The sequence below is a fragment of the Bos taurus genome, chromosome 4, assembly GCF_002263795.3.
Source record: "Bos taurus isolate L1 Dominette 01449 registration number 42190680 breed Hereford chromosome 4, ARS-UCD2.0, whole genome shotgun sequence".
NCBI classification, from domain to species: Eukaryota; Metazoa; Chordata; class Mammalia; order Artiodactyla; family Bovidae; genus Bos; species Bos taurus.
In genome coordinates, this window is record NC_037331.1 from 101,774,717 (window position 1) to 101,794,033 (window position 19,317).

General features: G+C 42.6%; 1 protein-coding gene across 1 annotated transcript in view; it reads left to right on the forward strand.

Annotated features, from left to right (window-relative positions):
* Nucleotides 1-3,543: 3,543 nt before the first annotated feature.
* AKR1D1 (aldo-keto reductase family 1 member D1) overlaps nt 3,544-19,317 on the forward strand; it is a 50,649-nt gene continuing 34,875 nt past the window's right edge. Inside the window, exon 1 of the mRNA NM_001192358.1 lies at nt 3,544-3,711. Within this exon, the coding sequence (NP_001179287.1) occupies nt 3,619-3,711 (93 nt within the window). The 5' untranslated portion in view covers nt 3,544-3,618. The remainder of the gene's footprint in view (nt 3,712-19,317) is intronic.

A 19,317-nucleotide genomic window follows, 5' to 3' on the forward strand; every position in this document is an offset into this window, starting at 1 on the left:
AGATTACATATTTTTCTCAAGTGCATATGGAATATTCTTCATGATAGTATGTCAGGCAACAAAAACAAATTCAAGTCTCAATAAACTCAAAATGATTGAACTCGTAAAAATTAATCCTATTTCTATGTATTACCAATGTACAGTTGGAAACAGGATTTTAAAATTCCATGTACAATAGCTCTAAAAAATAAGTATTTATACCTATAGTTAGATATAAATCTAACAAACAAATATAGGATGTGTGTTCAAAATGGTGATGACCAAAAGAAATAGAAAGAAATACTGTCTTCACGGATTCAAAGACTCAGTGTAGTAAATAATAAGAAATTGATCTACAGATTTAACTCAATTAAAAAAAAACTTTAGCAGGACATTTAAAGACAAAGAAAAGCTGATTCTAACATTTATGGTAACATTTATTCTAACATTTATGGTAGGAATTAAATAAATAAGAATAACTAAGGCACTTTTGGAAAAGAATAAGGTTGGAGAAATTACACCATATGATTTTAAGGCCTTTTATAAAGTTAAAAGTATCTAGACAATGTCGTGTCAGTGAAGGAAAAGATACATAAATCAATGAAACAAAGTAGAAAGTCCAAAGTAGATTTACCCAAATATGACCCTTGATTTTTAACAGTAGTGCAAAAGAAATTCAGTGGAGAGAGCATAATATTTTCAACTAATGGGATTGGAGCAATAGGATTCCCTTATATAAAACAAAATACTTCCACTTAAATATGCTGAATTATACAACAATTTACTCAAAATGGATTATTGGTCTAAATGGAGAAGATGAAACTAAAACTTTTAGGGATAAAATAGAATAAAACTTTTGTGATCTAGAATTCAAAGAGTTCTTTTATGTGAAATTCAAAATACACTGTAAAAATACTGAACGTTATCAAATTAAAATCTTTTGCTACATGAAAGGCACAGTCAAGAGAATGAAGACAAGCTACATACTGAGAAAAAATATATTTGTAAGCCATGTATTCAGTAAAGAACATGTTTTAAGACTTTACCAAGAAATCTTAAAACTCAAGACTACAAGGACAAACAACTTCATTAAAAAAATGGGCACTGAACCCGCGTTTGAACAGGCACTTCACTACGAGGATATGTAGATGGCAAATAAGTATACAAAAAAAGTGTTCAACATCATTAACAATGAGATACCATGACAAAGCTATCAGTTTTGTCAGGTTAAAGTTTTAAAACACTGACAATCTTAAATGCTATGAAAGATATGGAAAAATAGCAATTCTTATGCATTGCTAATGGGGATGCAAGATGATACAGTTGTTCTGAAAATCAGTTTGGCAGCTTCCTACATAATTAAACATACCACATGACCCAGCAATTCCACTCCTGAGTATTTAGCCAAGAGAAATGAAAACTAGTGTTCATACAAAAGTCTGTACCACTAAGTCAGTCATAGGGGTGGTACAGTGGATAAGAATCGCCTGCCAACGCAGGGGACATGAGTTCGATCCCTGGTCCAGGAAGACTCCACATGCTTCGAAGCAATTAAGCCCATATGCCACCACTACTGAGCCCTGGTACCTAGAGCCTGTGCTCCGCAACAAGAGAAGCCACCACAATGAGAAGATCTTGCACTGCAACAAAGAGTAGCCCCCATTCACTGCAAGTAGAGAAACCCTGCATGCAGCAACGAAGACCCAGCACAACCAAAAATAAAATAAACTATTTTCACAAAAGAAACATATATATAGTCAACATCTCAGCACACAAAGGTGCACCATAAATGTTTGTTGGATTTAATTACAAACAATTATTGAAGACCACTACTCCCCATATTCCACCCTGCCCCAACCTAGTTGAAATTACTGTCTGCTGGCTGATCATGAATCCCATGGATGGAGGAGCCTGGTGGGCTGCAGTCCATGGAGTCGCTAGGAGTCAGACGCGACTGGCCGACTTCACTTTCACTTTCATGCATTGGAGAAGGAAATGGCAACCCACTCCCGTGTTCTTGCCTGGAGAATCCCAGGGACGGGGGAGCCTGGTGGGCTGCCCTCTATGGGGTCGCACAGAGTCGGACACGACTGAAGCGACTTAACAGCAGCAGCAGCAGCAGAGAGAGAGAGACAAGATAGTTAGAGACAAACTTCAAGCTACTTAACTAATATGGACACAGTTATCTTTAAGATCACCAGGTCCAGACTCACACACAGCACAATCCTTTGGAGGAAGACTGTAATAAACTTGTGTTAATTGTTTTGCTAACTGCTACTTCTTTCCATTTTTAACAGTCTTCAGAATCTCCCCAAGTGGGATTAAGCCCAACTCCAAATTTAGAAATGACTTCTATTTATTTAAAGCAATCAGTCTTTTATTTTCTCTGACCTCTATGATTGACTTAGTGGTTGATTCCGTGAACTAAAAGAGTCAACTGAGGCCAACTGGACCCTATTTCTGGATTACCACATGAGCTATGATGTAAAGTCCTTTTTTTCGTTAGGTTTGAACTTGGAATCACATCAAACTAAGGACTGGCTACCATCTTTCAGTGATGAGGGGAAAGTCTGCTGAGAGAATAAGGAGACAGAGATATGAATTGGAGAATGAGAATTTGGTTCCTGGTCAAATCATTTTCTCCTCCAGTCCAGTTTCCCACTTAACTTCCTTCCTTGTATATGTGCTCAGTTATGGCCAACTCTGCGACCCCATGGACTGTAGCCTTCCAGGCTGGCTCCTCTGTCCATGGAATTTCCCAGGCAAGAGTACTGGAGTGGGTTGCCACTTCGAGCTCCAGGGGATCTTCCCTACCCAGGGACAAAACTCATATCTCTTGGGTCTTCCTTACCATTGAGTCACCTGGGAAGCCCTCCTCAACTAGGTAATAAAGTTTCCAAACCCTTTCCCAGTCCTGCCAGCTTGAATCTCTAGGGAAGTCCTAGAAAACTTACTCTAGTCTCACCTGGTGGAGAAGGCAATGGCAACCCACTCCAGTACTCTTGCCTGGAAAATCCCATGGACGGAGGAGCCTGGTAGGTTGCAGTCCATGGGGTCACACAGAGTCAGACATGACTGAGAGACTTCACTTTCACTTTTCACTTTCCTGCATTGGAGAAGGAAATGGCAACCCACTCCAGTGTTCTTGCCTGGAGAATCCCAGGGACAGGGGAGCCCGGTGAGCTGCCGTCTATGGGGTTGCACAGAGTTGGACACGACTGAAGCAACTTAGCACCAGCAGCAGTCTCACCTGAAGCTAGCCTTAAGGCTCATAAATTTTTTAAAAAGAATTTGCGATAGATCTGTTAATTGCCGACAAAAGCATCCTGTCAGACGTCAGATTGCTTCCTTTCATCTTTAAAATCAATTATTTGTAGAGACGTAAGCATAAGATCTCAATGGGTTATTATCTACATGCCTTGCATAAGTTCAAAGGACAACCTCAGTTAGGATTTCCAGAACAACCTGAAAAAAAAAAAAAAAAAAAACTAAACAAGTTGAGAAATCTCTTCCCTCCCACTGCTCCTCCCTCCGGCTTTCCTTTCTTTGATTAAATAGGCATTAGCACACCTTCTCAAGAAGACTGCTCTGTGGTGTTCACTATCATCTCTGCACATTTGAAACCTCAGACTCTCCCAGATGCACCTCAGCGCTGTGTATCACCGCATACCTCTAAGCGATGGGAACAGCATTCCTATCATCGGACTTGGTACCTACTCGGAACCTAAATCGGTAAGCTTGTCTCTCCCTCTTTTTTTTTAAATGAATGCTTTCCTAAAGGATAATCTGTCATTCATTTTGAATGGACTTCACTGATTTAATTTTTGTAGTAATGAATGGAACCTTGAAGGACAGCTATTTGGCTGAATGAGTACTGAGCCAAAGGTTGAATCGGTTTACAATTTAAAAGTATCTTGACTTAACGAATGGGACCTTTCTGCTTCTTTTACTAAAATTCAGCCTGAATACTGATTATTAGATTGAACTGAAGCACATAAAATTTCTGAGTTTCTGGTTTATGATTTTCTTTAAGTTCGTATTTGAGAATTTTAAGTTCCGTCTGACAAAACTTTTAGTGAAAACCTACCATATATGAAGCACTAGGGGCTTCTCAGGTGGCACAGTGGTAAAGAACCCACCTGCCAATACAGGAGACATAAGAGAAGCAGGTTTGATCCCTGGATTGGGAAGGTCCCGTGGAGAAGGAAATAACTACCTATTTCAGTATTCTTGCCTGGAAAATCCCATGGACAGAGGAGCCTGGCAGGCTACAACCCATGGGATCACAAAGAGTTGGACAGGATGAGCAACTGAACAGAACTGAACCAGAATAAAGAGCAGTATGTCTAGGAATGCTACTGAAATTTGAATGATCCTGAGTGAATGAACTCTGTTAAGCTAAGTTAAGCAGAGTTGAGGCAGGACATTGTAGACAGAGAGGGAAGCATAGAAGCACAAAGTTAACAATCTAATTATGTCATGCCTCTGCTTAATTTCTCAATGTGCGTGCGTGTGTGCGTGCATGCTCAGTCACTCAGTATGGCTCCCTATCAATTATAGGGTGGAGGACACACTCCTTATTCACACCTTGGACTTTATGGTTCAGTCAAGACCTGTCAGTTCAGCAGCACCTACCACCACTCTTCCACCTCTCTCCACGTGTGAAACACAGCTCCTCGAATAACGCACCGAACTCCATGACCTTGAACATGCTGCTTTCCACCTGGAACATCCTTTCTCCTGAGCTGGTTAATTTTTACTAAACCTGCAAGACTCAGCTGAAGGATTCCTCTCCTTAGAAACCCACCTCCTAGCCACCACAGCTTGCCCCTCCTGTGTGTTCAGGAACCTCTTTGTGCTCAACTCTACTGAAGCAGTTATCACACGACATTGTAACCATTGTTTCTCTGCAATCTTCCCCACAAGGTGTAAAATCCATTAGGAAAGAGACCATTTCTTGTTCAGCTCTATACTCCCAGTATAGTGTTTGGCATGTGCTGGGTGTTCAGCTAATGCTTGTTAAGTGAATGAATTTGTGAAAGGAAATGCATAATACATATATATATAGCTTCCCAGGTGGCACAGTGGTGAAGAATCCGCCTACAATGTAGGAGACTCGAGTTTGATCTCTGAGTCGGGAAGATCCCTTGGAGAAGGAAATGGCAACCCGCTCCAGTATCCTTGCCTGGAAAATTCCATGGACAGAGGAGCCTGGCAGGCTACAAGTCCAAGAGGTTACAGAGTTGGACACAGAGTTGGACACAGCTGTGTACGCATGCACACCTCTGTGTGTGTGTGTGCATCGGAGGCCATGGAGATGTAAAGGCTTACAATAATAATAGCTTAAATTTCCTTAATACCTAACCATGTGCCAGGAACTAGTACTTTATAGTACATGCATTTTCTGACTTAATCCTCACAACATTATGAAATACTATTTTATCCTGTTTTACAGATGAGAAAACAGAGGCATTGAGATATAAAATAAAATCCCCCAAACCTAAAGAAGAGAACTGGAATGTGAGCCTATGTAGTTTGGTCCCAGATTGTACCTTCTGAATCTCTATACTATATTGCCTGTTATAACTATCTGTTATGTCAATAAGGCTGCATATTTTTATGACTTTCTATATGTATTTCTATATATGAAAGTATATAGGTCTATATATCCAGAAAGTACTTAGGATGAGTACATGGATAGATAGATAGTTAGGTAGCTGGGTAGAATGATAGATCTAGGATATGAATCTGATTATTTCGCTCCTCTGTTTAATTATTTCAATGACCCCCTACCAATTATATGACTTCTTACTTGTGCATCTATCATTCTATCTTTCTACCTATCTCCTGAAACTCAGTGGGGCTCCAAGTGTTGCATTTACCAATAAAAATTATTAAGTGCCTACTATGTGTCTAGTAATGCTACAGGTTAGAGACATTCTAACCTGTATGTTATGAATGTTAGAGACATTCGAAAGTAGTTGTGTGTCATCCCAAAAAAGGTTGTAACTCATTTCGGAAGATAAGACATAGTGCAATTAGAGAAGATGGCATTAGTGGCATCCTGCACTGTGGATGCGCCAGCCACATTTGTGATCAGAAATACAGAGCTAAGCCAATGCCTCACAAAATTCATAGGTGAAGAACACAACCCACCACGGAAGATTTGGGGGAGGAGGAGACAGGGAGCAGGGTATCTCTTAGCCAGAGCACTCCTTACATTCTGTTCAAAGCCACACAACTGACAATTCCCTCACCACTGACCCAGGACCGATGAGGCAGACAATAGGGGTACCTGTGCCCAAGTCAGTCGCTGGGAAATCAAAGTATCGTATTAGATTTAATGTCAGACTCTTTGTCTGAGGGCTGCAATCTGAGGCCCAGATTCAGTCTTCTCCCCTTAGTGGGCCTGAGGTTCTTTACACAACCTTTCATCTCTCAAGAGATGGAAGGAGAATGACAGGCTGAAGTAACTGAAATCCTTTACAGTTTGTGTATATATAATCAAGTCAGTCAATATTTGTCCTGGGATCCTGTTCCATTTTGATACAGAAGTTAGAGAGCAGCAGGCGCCAGGGAAAGGTCTAGGCTTATCTTGAGGGAAGGCTGGGTGGGCGCAGAGGTGAAAGGCAGAGATAAATAAGATTTAACAGCAAGCTCTTCTCCAGCATCCACCCAGCTGGGACTCCACTGTTGCACAGGCAGCAGGAACTGTAGCGCGGCAGTCCAGAGGAACGTTACCACGCAGCTGTGTGAGGCCAACCAGCCTTCTGATTTACAAAGACTTTTTTTCTCTCTCTCTTACTATGCCCAACTTTCTTATAAAGATTGTTCATACCTGTAGAGTCAGGGAATTTGAGACAGAACGAACATTTAGTGGCACCAAGCTCTCTGTGCATGTCCTCGGTGGATGATCACTAATGAAAACTGGAATGTACATATCATCTCTGTACCGTTTCCCTAAGACAGCCTCCCAGAATGGTTTCATACACGGATGAGATCAACCATAATAGCCTCCCAAAAGATCACTCTTCTTCCTCTCTCTCTCTCTCTATCTCCGTTGGAGAAAGTCTGATAGGCAAGAGTTTTGAATCCTGTTCTTTTTCCTGCTTTGATAGAAATTAATTTGATTTTCTAATGCATATCAGCCCATGAATTAATAACCAATATTTTTCAAAACTTCAAATAAAACTCAAGAATGTTACAAAGTGTGTAAATGACACAAATCTAGGACCAACTGCAAGTATTTTGGAAAATGGGCAATTCAGTAAATATTTTTGTGTGCCTAACCATGTACGAGTGGGTCCCCAGGTGGCTTAGTGGTGAAGAATCCTCCTGCCAAACAGGAGACACAGGTTTGATCCCTGGGTTGGGAAGATCCCATGGAGAATGAAATGGCAACCCACTCCAGTATTCTTGCCTGGGGAATCCCATGGACAGAGGAGCCTAGTGGGCTACAGTCCATAGGATCACAAACAGTTGGACACAACTTAGTGAAAGTCCCTCAGTCGTGTCTGACTCTTTGTGACCCCATGGACTTTACAGCCCATTGAATTCTCCAGGCCAGAATAGTGGAGTGGGTAGACTTTCCCTTCTCCATGGGATCTTCCCAACCCAGGGATCAAACTCAGGTCTCCCACATTAAAGGGAGAGTCTTTATCAGCTGAGCCACAAGGGAAGCCCAAGAATACTGGAGTGGGTAGCCTACCCCTTCTTCAGTGGATCTTCCCAACCCAGGAATCGAACTGGGGTCTCCTGCATTGCAGGTGGATTCTTTATGAACTGACTTAGTGACTAAGCAACAAATGTACGAGGCATTTTTCTAAGTAACACAGGGATGAAAACTATGGGTTAGAAACAGGGATTTAAAATCTGTGGGTGATTTAAGGCAGAAAAAGTAAATACACATAAAAATAAAACATAAGGAAAAGCTGAAGTGCTTTAAGAGAGACAGCACTTGTTTGAAGATGAAAGTAACAACAGTTACAGGATTATAACTGAGGCAGTACCCTTTCCTGGGTGGCCCTGGTTAAGATTTCTGTCGCTATCCATAATTTTCACACTCTGAAGAGTGAGTCAAAGGCTTTGTACATGGGGCAGAGACCGGGAAGTCCAAGTCCTTAAGTACCAACCAAGGAGGAGCCTAAAACATCAATGCGACGCTGTGATGGAATTCTGCAGTGAGGAAGAGAGATTGGTGTCAACGCTGAATACATGGGCAAGTGAGAATTTATAACCAAGGAGTAGGGTCTGGGTCTATGAGTACAAAATTACTAAAAGGAAACTTTGGGAATAAGGGACTGCTGCTGCTGCTGCTGCTAAGTCGCTTCAGTTGTATCCGACTCTGTGCGACTCCATAGACGGCAGCCCACCAGGCTCCGCCATCCCTGGGATTCTCCAGGCAAAAACACTGGAGTGGGTTGCCATTTCCTTCTCCAGGAGATAAGGAACAATTCTTGCTAAAGCAACTTAACAGGATTCTTGCTGAAAAGAGGGAGTGACTAGACATCTCCTGGGACACAGTTCAGTTGAGTTCAGTTCAGTCACTCAGTTGTGTCCGACTCTTTGGAACCCCATGAACTGCAGCACGTCAGGCCTCCCTGTCCATCAACTCCCAGAGTCCACCAAAACCCATGTCCATTGAATCGGTGATGCCATCCAACCATCTCATCCTCTGTCGTCCCCTTCTCCTCCTGCCCTCAATCTTTCCCAGCATCAGGGTCTTTTCAAATGAGTCAGTTCTTTGCATCAGGTGGCCAAAGTATTGGAGCTTCAGCTTCAACATCAGTCCTACCGTAAATGAACCCCCAGGACTGATTTCTTTTAGGATGGACTGGTTGAATCTCTTTGCTGTCCAAGGGACTCTCAAGAGTCTTCTCTAACACCACAGCTCAAAAGCATTCATTCTTTAGCACTCAGCTTTCTTTATAGTCCAACTCTCACATCCATACATGACCACTGGAAAAACCATAACCTTGACTAGATGGACCTTTGTTGGCAAAGTAATGTCTCTGCTTTTTAACATGCTGTCTGGATTGGTCATAACTTTCCTTCCAAGGAGTAAGCAAGCGTCTTTTAATTTCATGGCTGCAGTCACCATCTGCAGTGATTTTGGAGCCCAGAAAAATAAAGTCTGACACTGTTTCCACTGTTTCCCCATCTATTTGCTATGAAGTGATGGGACCGGATGCCATGATCTTAGTTTTCTGAATGTTGAGCTTTAAGTCAACTTTTTCACTCTCCTCTTTCACTTTCATCAAGAGGTTCTTTAGTTTTTCTTCACTTTCTGCCATAAGGGTGGTGTTATCTGAATATCTGAGGTTATTAATATTTCTCCCAGCAATCTTGATTCCAGCTTGTGCTTCCTCCAGCCCAGTGTTTCTGATGATGTACTCTGCATATAAGTTAAATAAGCAGGGTGACAATATACAGCCTTGACGTACTCCTTTTCCTATTTGGAACCAGTCTGTTGTTCCATGTCCAGCTCTAACTGTTGCTTCCTGACCTGCATACAGGTTTCTCAAGAGGCAGGTCAGGTGGTCTGCTATTCCCATCTCTTTCAGAATTTTCCACAGTTTATTGTGATCCATACAGTCAAAGGCTTTGGCATAGTCAATAAAGCAGAAATAGATGTTTTTCTGGAACTCTCTTGCTTTTTCTATGATCCAGTGGATGTTGGCAATTTGATCTCTGGTTCCTCTGCCTTTTCTAAAACCAGCTTGAACATCTGGAAGTTCATGGTTCGCGTATTGCTGAAGCCTGGCTTGGAGAATTTTAAGCATTACTTTACTAGCGTGTGAGATGAGTGCAATTGTGTGGTAGTTTGAGCATTCTTTGGCATTACCTTTCTTTGGGATTGGAATGAAAACCGACCTTTTCCAGTCCTGTGGCCATGGCTGAGTGTTCCAAATTTGCTGGCATATTGAGTTCAGCACTTTCACAGCATCATCTTTCAGGATTTGAAATAGCTCAATTGGAATTCCATCACCTCCACTAGCTTTGTTCGTAGTGATGCTTCCTAAGGCCCACTTGACTTCACATTCCAGGATGTCTGGCTCTAGGTGAGTGATCACACCATCGTGATTATCTGGGTTGTGAAGATCTTTTTTGTACAGTTCTTCTGCGTATTCTTGCCAACTCTTCTTAACATATTCTGCTTCTGTTAGGTCCCTATCATTTCTGTCCTTTATTGAGCCCATCTTTGCATGAAATGTTCCCTTGGTATCTCTAATTTTCTTGAAGAGATCTCTAGTCTTTCCCATTCTATTGTTTTTCTCTATCTCTTTGCATTGATTGCCGAGGAAGGCTTTCTTATCTCTCCTTGCTATTCTTTGGAACTCTGCATTCAAATGGGTATATCTTTCCTTTTCTCCTTGCTTTTTGCTTCTCTTCTTTTCACAGTTTTTTGTAAGGCCTCCTCAGACAGCCTTTTTGCTTTTTTGCATCTTTTCCTTGGGGATGTTGATTCCTGTCTCCTGTACAATGTCATGAACCTCCGTCCATAGTTTATCCGGCACTCTGTCTATCAGATCTGGTCCCTTAAATCTATTTCTCACTTCCACTGTATAGTCATAAGGGATTTGATTTAGGTCATACCTGAATGGTCTAATGGTTTTCTCCACTTTCTTCAATTTAAGCCTGAATTTGGCAATAAGGAGTTCATGATCTGAGCCACAGTCAGCTCCTGGTCTTGTTTTTGCAGACTGTATAGAGCTTCTTCTACATTGGCTGCAAAGAATATAATCAATCTGATTTTTATGTTGACCATCTTGTGATGTCCATGTGTTGTTGGAAGAGGGTGTTTGCTATGACCAGTGTGTTCTCTTGGCAAAACTCTATTAGCCTTTGCCCTGCTTCATTCTGTATTCCAAGGCCAAATTTGCCTGTTACTCCAGGTGTTTCTTGGGGCACAGTGGAGTATGAGAAACATGATTTCATATCAAAAGTGAACAGACATGGAGGGTGAGAGGGTGTGCTTAAACTGATGTAGCAGAATTCTTGCTATACTTGGACAGAGCAGAAATAAGTATGAAAGTCCATGTTGGAAAAGAGTTCAAAGGAGCCTGATGAGAGGTTGGTCCATGAAAGAATCCTTGGCAGGGTTAAGGCTGTTTTCACAATCTCTGCCTAAAGGGACCAGGGACAAGGCAGGAACCATAAGTCAATGGTCCTGGAGAGCCAAGTCTGCTTCTCAGCCTTGTTGTGCTTGCCCATTTTGATAATAGATATGAGCGCTGCTGCTGCTGCTAAGTTGCTTCAGTTGTGTCTGACTCTGTGTGACTCCATAGACTCAGCCCACCAGGCTCCTCCGTCCCTGGGATTCTCCAGGCAAGAACACTGGAGTGGGTTGCCATTTCCTTCTCCAATGCCTGAAAGTGAAAAGTGAAAGTGAAGTCGCTCAGTCGTGTCCGACTCTTCACGACCCCATAGACTCAGCCCACCAGGCTCCTCCGTCCATGGGATTTTCCAGGCAAGAGTACTGGAGTCGGGTGCCATCGCCTTCACAGTGGTAAAGAATCTGTTTGCCAATGCAGGAGATGCAGGAGTTAGGGAGCTCCCCTGGAGAAGGGCATGGCAACCCACTTCCGTATTCTTGCCTGGAGAACCCCATAGACAAAGGAGCCTGGTGGGCTACAGTCCAGGGTGTTGCAAAGATTCGGACACGATTGCGCATGCACACATATATGTGTGAGTGCAAGAAATGCTTTCTTCTTCACTACAATACAAAACCAAAACACACAAAAAACTAACAAAAACACATGCATGTAACACTCAGGAGACCACTGCTGGTACAGACACAGTAAAGTCCCAGGGATTTCATGCACTGTTCTAAACGAACATGGCAATTTCTCCACTACAGCCAGTTGTCATTCATAAACAAAAGTTCAGTGTGGCCTGATCTTCTCACATTTTTCAGAGAATTTTGTAAAGTAATTAACATTTTTTAAGTAATGGCAACTCGTTTATATTACTGTAAAACACTGTGTGGGCTAGTATTTTAAGGGTCAAAGAAAGTAATTCAGCTGGGGTTTGTTTTTACTTTTAGTAGAGTGAATATCCTGAGTTCCATTCAGCACTTGTGACACCTTCACACTCACTCCCATTACAGAAACCCTGGCTCTTAGAAATCAAATACCAAGAACTGACTTGTACATTTTATGTCATTCCTCTCCAGAGGCAATGAATACTGTGCATCAAACTGCAAAAAAAAAAAAAAAAAAAAAGCTTGATAGTTGAGGTAGATGGTAATAAAAAAGAATACCAGGGAGAAAAACGTAGATTCATATTTCAAAGCCATTAACCTGCCAACGTTAAAATGGATTAAAATGAGCAGAGATGAAATATACAGAGATGAAGTGAGATGGCTTCCATAATAAATCAGGCAAAAAGTAATAAGAACTTGAACTTGGTTGGTGGCTGTGAGGAATATAATTTGGCTGGAGCCTAGAAAAGAAATAACCTGGCTGAGGGATACAAATCATGGAGTAGATTCTACAAAGCTCCAGCTACCAACTGGGTCCAAACAAAGGAGAATGGGGAGTAGCTCCAAGGACAAAAATGGATGTTCCATGGCCAGGTTACTACATTCTTTGGATCTAAGGTTTTGAGTTTATCTGAGACTTACCTTTTATTTTTGACCTACTTCCTCATTTTTTTTAACATTTAAAAACCTGAAATATGCAGAGGGGTGAGTATATCTTCATTCTTATTTATTTTTATTGAAGTATAGTTGTTTTACAATGTTGTCAATTTCTGTTGTAAGCAAAGTGATTTGGTTATACATGTATATACATTCTTTTAAATATTTTTTTTCCATTATGGTTTATCATAGGGTATTTTTAAAATAGGGGAATACTTTTAAAGCCAACATCTGAGTAACCACCACACAGATCCAAAATTAGATATACCCACCCACAGAAACCCTCTGTGTGCCCTTTCCAGTCCAGAGCCCTCCTTTCCTCAAGAGGTAATTGGTCTTATAACTCTAATGGCAACTATTTTTTTGCTTTTTTCTAAAGGTCATTCAACTTTTTTCAGGTAGATTGCCTGGTTCCTCTTCATTTAGTTGTTCTTGTGGGTTGTCATCTTGTTCCTTCACTTGCAACATATTTATTTGTCATCTTGTTTTGTCTAACGTCCTGTGTTTCTGGTCTCCTTTCCATAGGCTGCAGGATCTTAGTTCCTCTTGCTTCTGTCCCACTGCCCACTGGTACAGCAGGTTGGTCTAGGGGCTTGTGCAGGCTTCCTGGTAGAAGGGCCAGGTGCCTGCCCTCTAGTGGTGGAGCTGGGTCTTGTCCTTCTGATGGGCAGAGCCATGTCAATGGGTGTGTTTTGAGGTGGCTCTGAGCTCAGTACTCAAAAGACAGTACAGCCTGTCTTCTAATGGGTGGAGCTGTGTTTCTACCTTGTTGGTTGTTTGGCTTGAGGCTTTCCAGCCCTGGAGCATGCAGGTTGATGGACGGGGCTGTCTTGGTGCTGAAATGTAGACGTTTCAGGAGAGCTCACTCCAATCAGTATTCCCTGAGGCTTCTGTTACCAGTGTCCTTGCCCCAACAGTGAGTTATAGTCTACATTTATCTCCCCAAAAGACCCTCCAAGACCGCTGTGTATGTCTAGCCCAGGTTCTCATGGGGGTGCTCCTTTGTACTGAGTCCCAGTGCACATGAGACCTTGTGTGTACCCTCCAAGAGTTGCTATTGTTCAGTTACTGACTGTTTGCGACCCCATGGACTGCAGCATGCCAGGCTTCCATGTCCTTCACCACACCCCAGAGCTTGCTCAAACTCATGTCCATCCAGTCGGTGATGCTGTCCAACCATCTCATCCTCTGTCGTCCCCTTCTCCTCCTGCCTTCAATCTTTCCCAGCATCAGGGTCTTTTCAAATGAGTCGAATCTTCGCATCAGGTGGCCAAAGTATTGGAGTTTCAGCCTCAGCACCGGACCTTCCAATTGAATATTCAGGATTGATTTCCTTTAGGATTGATTGGTTTGATCTCCTTGCTGTCCAAGGGACTCTCAAGAGTCTTTTCCAACACCACAGCTCAAAAGCATCAATTCTTTGGCTCTCAGCCTTCCTTATGGGCCAACTTTCACATCCAGACATGACTATTGGAAAAATTATAGCTTTTACTATTTGGACTTAAGTCAATAAAGTAATGTCTCCGATTTTTGATATACTGTCTAGGTTGGTCATAACTTTCCTTCCAAGGAGCAAGCGTCTTTTAATTTCATGGCTGCAGTCACCATCTGCAGTGATTTTGGAGCCCAAGAAAATAAAATCTGTCACTGTTTCTTGCCCTCCAAGAGTGGAGTTTCTGTTTCCCTAGCCCTGTGGAGCTCTTGCATTCAAGTATCACTGGCCTTCACAGCTAAACGCTCTTGGGGTTCTTCCTCCTAATACTAAACTGTCTGACTATCACGGAGGGCCATTTTTATGCAGCAGCATCCCTGTGCAGCCTGCCTGGGTTTAATATTTTTTGGTGCGAGGGTTGTTTTTAGTATAGATATCTGTGTGTGGCTGATGCGGTGGTGACCAGAGCTATACTGGATATTGATCAAGGCCTCCCCTTAGCTCTGTGGTTGTCCCTGCTCTGTCAAGGTGGGGTCTGCTCCCTAGTTGTTGTAGTCGAGGCCGCCCCCCCCGCCCAAATCTGTTTCTTGGTTGTATTTCTGATCTGCGGTGTGAGGGAGGCAGAAGTGGAGCACTCCCACTGGGAGGGAAGCCACTGAGTATTCCTCCTCTGGAGCTGGTCACCTATGGGTGTCCTCTGTTGTGTCACCTTTCAACTGTTGTGCAAGCTCTCAGATTACACACTTCGCACTGCTTTCAGCCCCACCTTAACCATGGGCATGCCAGCAGTTGGCCTTGTGTCTCTCAGATGTTGATTTCACCAGGCCACCAGCCCAGATCCGCTGAAGTCAGTGCCCAGGTTGCAGTAATCATGGATTTGGCCCTCTGTGGGCACTATGGAGGCAGCTCAGACTCTGGCCTGGCCCAACCCCCCTGTTTAAGTGCCCACAAAGTCTACAGCTGCTAAAGCTAGGCCTTTCTTGGACATAGGAGCCCTCGTTGTCTGTTTAGAAGTTCTGCAGACACTGAACGTCCAAAGCTGGTCTCAGGGGTGTCAATTTGCAGTTTTTGCAGTTGTGAGAAGAGATTTCAGCTTTTCTTCCTTAGTTTCATAGCCCTTGGGGCTCAGCTATAGTTTGAGCACCATCCCCACATGTGGACCACCCGAAGGGTCTGCTCCCAAGGCTGTCCTGGTGCACATAAGTCAGCCTTAGTGAGGAGGGGAGTGCGGATGCAGTAGTGGCCAGGGTCACAAGAAGGAAGCCTTTCCTAGTGCCCAGGGAGGCAAGGGCCACGTGTGGGGAGAGAGGCTTCAGTGGTGGTCCCACCTCTTGTGTGTCACTTAACAATGGTGCTTCACTTCTATAGTGGTCTACATTTCCTCCACAAGCATTCTCAGCTGCATTTTTCCCCACTCCCATTCCCTTAGGCTGTCTCCTCATAGCCAAGAGCAGTGCTCTCCCCAGGTCTGCTCACCAAACCCCTTGTTTAGCACCCAGCCCTCATGTGCACTGGCAACACACCTCTCAGGCTGGGGCACGCAGGGTTGTGGCACAGACCATCTGCAGGTCTCAGTCTGTCCTGCCTCAGTCAGTTCAGTCACTCAGTCGTGTCCGACTCTTTGCAACCCCATGGACAGCAGCATGCCAGGCTTCTCTGTCCATCACTAACTCCCGGAGTTTACTCAAACTCATGTCCATCGTGTTGGTGATGCCATCAACCATATCATCCTCTGTTGGTCCCTTCTCTTCCCGCCTTCAATCTTTCCCAGCATCAGGGTCTTTTCAAATGAGTCAGTTCTTTGCATCAGGTGGCCAAAGTATTGGAGTTTCAGCTTCAGCATCAGACTTTCCAATGAATATTTAGGATTAGTTTCCTTTGGGATGGACTGGTTGGATCTCCTTGCTGTCCAAGGGACTTTCAAGAGTCTTCTTCAACACCACAGTTCAAAAGCATCAATTCTTCAGTGCTCAGCCTTCTTCACAGTCCAACTCTCACATCCATACATGACCACTGGAAAAACCATAGCCTTGACCAGACGGACCTTTGTTGGTAAAGTAATGTCTGCCACAGATCATTTGTGCTGTCCTCTGATAGCCCCCAAAGCTCCCCTTCCATCCCAACTGATCTCCCCACCAGTGAGGGGGCTTCTTTAGATGTGGGAACTTCTCCTCTCCTTCAGCTCCCTCCAGGGGTGCAGCTTCCCATCCCATCTCCTCTCCTTTTCCTTTTCCCTTCTTTCTTTCATCCTACCTGGTTATGCAGGGATCTTTCTTGTCACTTTAGATGTCTGAGGTCCTCTGCTAGTGTTCAGCAGGTGCTCTGTGAGGACTGTTCAATTTGTAGATGTATTCTTGATGCACTTGTAAGGAGAGATGAACTCTACGTCCTCCTACTCCTCTGCCATCTTGACTCTCTCTAAAGGTCATACAAGAGAAAAAAAAATTTTTTTAATTGAAATACAGTTGATTTGGAATGTTGCATTAGTTTCAAGTGTAAAGTTTATGTACAGATATACATTCTTTTTCCCATTCTTTTCTCATATAGCTTATATATAAGATATTGAGTATGGCTTCCTGTGCTATACACCAGGTCCTTTTTGGTTATCTGTTTTATACAGCTACTACTGTACGTTAATCTCAAACTCCTAGTTTATCCCACCTCCCCTTTCCCCTTTGGTAACCATAATTTTGTTTTCTATGTATGTGAGTCTATTTTTGTTTTGTAAATAAGTTCATTTTTTTTTAGATTCTACATCTACATGATATTATTCGATATTTGTCTCTGTCTGACTTACTTCACTTAGTATGTAATCTCTGGATCCACCCATGTTGCTGCAAATGGCATTATTTCATTCCTTGTTTATGACTGAGTAATAGTCCATTGTACATATATATTTCCACATCTTTATCCATTCCTCTGTTGATGGGCACTTAAGTTGTTTCCATATCTTGGCTATTGTAACAAATGCTGTGATGAACATAGGGGTGCATATATCTTTTCAAATTTTGACAGTTGTTGGATGTCTTATAAATGGAAACATACTGAATGCACTATTTTTTGATTTGCCTCTGTTTCCTAATATTATGCTGTAAGAGTCACTGTGTTATTGCTGATCAGCCACTTTTATTGCTGTATAACATTGAATTCAAAGAATATATCAGTATCTGCATTCTATTGGTGGGCATTTGTATCGCTCCCCATTTGGGCTTTCACAGACAGTATTGCTACAAAGAGTCTTACACACATCTTGTTGCACAAGCACATGAGTTTCTCTAAGACATGCACTGTATGAGTATCAGTATCTTCAGTTTTAGTAGATGATATCCATATAGACAATTTCCAAAGTAGTTATGTAGTTTACATTCCCTCTAAGAATTCATGGGTGAACTTCTTGCTCCACACTATCACCAATACTTGGTGTCTTTTTAATTTATGCAACTTTAGTAAGAGTAAAATCATCTTTCATTGTGGTTTTAACTTGCATCTTCTTTACCCTACATAAAAATGGTCAATTTTCATATTTTTTCATATTTTATTAGCCAGTTGTATGTTTTTTGCAAAATGGCTTTGCCTTCTATGCATTATTCTTTATTGGATTTTTCTCTTTTTATTTATATGGTGAATTTTAAAAATATCTGGATATGAGTTCTTTATCAATTATGTCATGTAAAACTACCTCTTTTGAATTGCCTTTTCCAATAGTGTCTTTTGATGATCAGACGTCCATGCAATGCGGGACACCTGGGTTTGATCCCTGGGTCAGGAAGATACCCTGGAGAAGGAAATGACAACCCACTCCAGTACTCTTGCCTGGAAAATTCCATGGACAGATGATCCATGGGATTGCAAAGAGTTGCACACGACTGAGCAACTTCACTTCTGACTTTGATGATCAGGGTTTCTCAATTTTAATACTGTCACATTTACCACTCTTCTAATTTATAATTAGCACTTTCTTTAGCTTGTTTAAGAAATCCTCCTTTACCCAAGTGTCTTAGTTTGGGTACTCTGGGAAACAGCCTCTGGGAGAAGGAAATTTGCATGCAGGAAGCTTACTGGGGCGTAGTCTCAGGAACCAGACCTGCAAGGGGGTGAGAAAAGCAGGTCTGTGAAGAAGGGAGGGTTGAACTGTGATACAGCAGTTCATCAACCCCACAGAGAGCTTGTTGTACTAAGTCAAGGGGACAAGGCTTTTACACACTTGCACCGTCCATAGAGGGAATCAATATGTATAATTAGCAGCCAGCACTACTGACAGCTGAGGAAATGAGTGCCTCTGTTTTGGGGGCTACCCCATGCCAACTACTAGTCTACCCCTGGTGCCAACTAGACCTACTGGCTTTGTGTGCTAAGTTCTTCCCTGGGAAAAACCCTTCAATAATTATTTGGATTCTTTCCTAGAAAAAGTTTTAAAGAGGTAGGTTATCAGTTGAATACAACTCCTGCCACTAAGGCTGTCTTAAGAACTTGCCTGGTGGTCCAGTGGTTAAGAATCCACCTGCCAATGCAGGGACACGGGTTCAATCCGTGGGTCAGGAAGATCCCACGTGCCATGGGGCAACTAAGCCCGTGCACCACAAAAGACCCAGCGCAGCTAAAAAATAAATAAATATTAAAGCTGTCTTCAAGCTGCAATTGATACTTATTGTCTCCCTCTGAGACTCCCAATTCTAGATTTCTGCACCCTTAGCCTATACCTCTGCTGGTCTGGGTGGCTTATGTGGTATTATGACCCAGATTCTCATCTCTGAACTGTGTGAGTCTCTTGCCAACTTATCCTTCTCAGATCATTTACTCAGGTCATTGTCCATTAACTATCGAAATTGGGAAAGGGTATATCATTGACCTGGGTGCTAAACACTTTCCTCCCTGTCCCACTGGGTAAATATGGAGGAGCTCTACTGCCTTCGATTTTAAAACTCACTCATCCCTGCCAGAATGGCAGCTTTTCACCTTGAATGCTAAACTCTAGAAATAAGGAGCCTGGTTTGCCCCTGGAAACTAGGATCCATGGAGCCCAAAACTCAGGGATGGGAATCACACATTTTCTAAATGGCGTCAAAGGGAGTGATGCTAAGTCTGTTGGGTTTTCAGACTCCTGTATTCTACTTGTGGGTCACACAACACTGGATGGTGGAAGTTGACCTAGGGTATGTCACACCTCATCCTTACTGGATTCCCCACTTTCTTAAGTCGATAAAAGGTGCTGCTGTCCATTTCAGAAAACAGACTTCTTATTTTACTAAAAGTGTTCTTATGTATG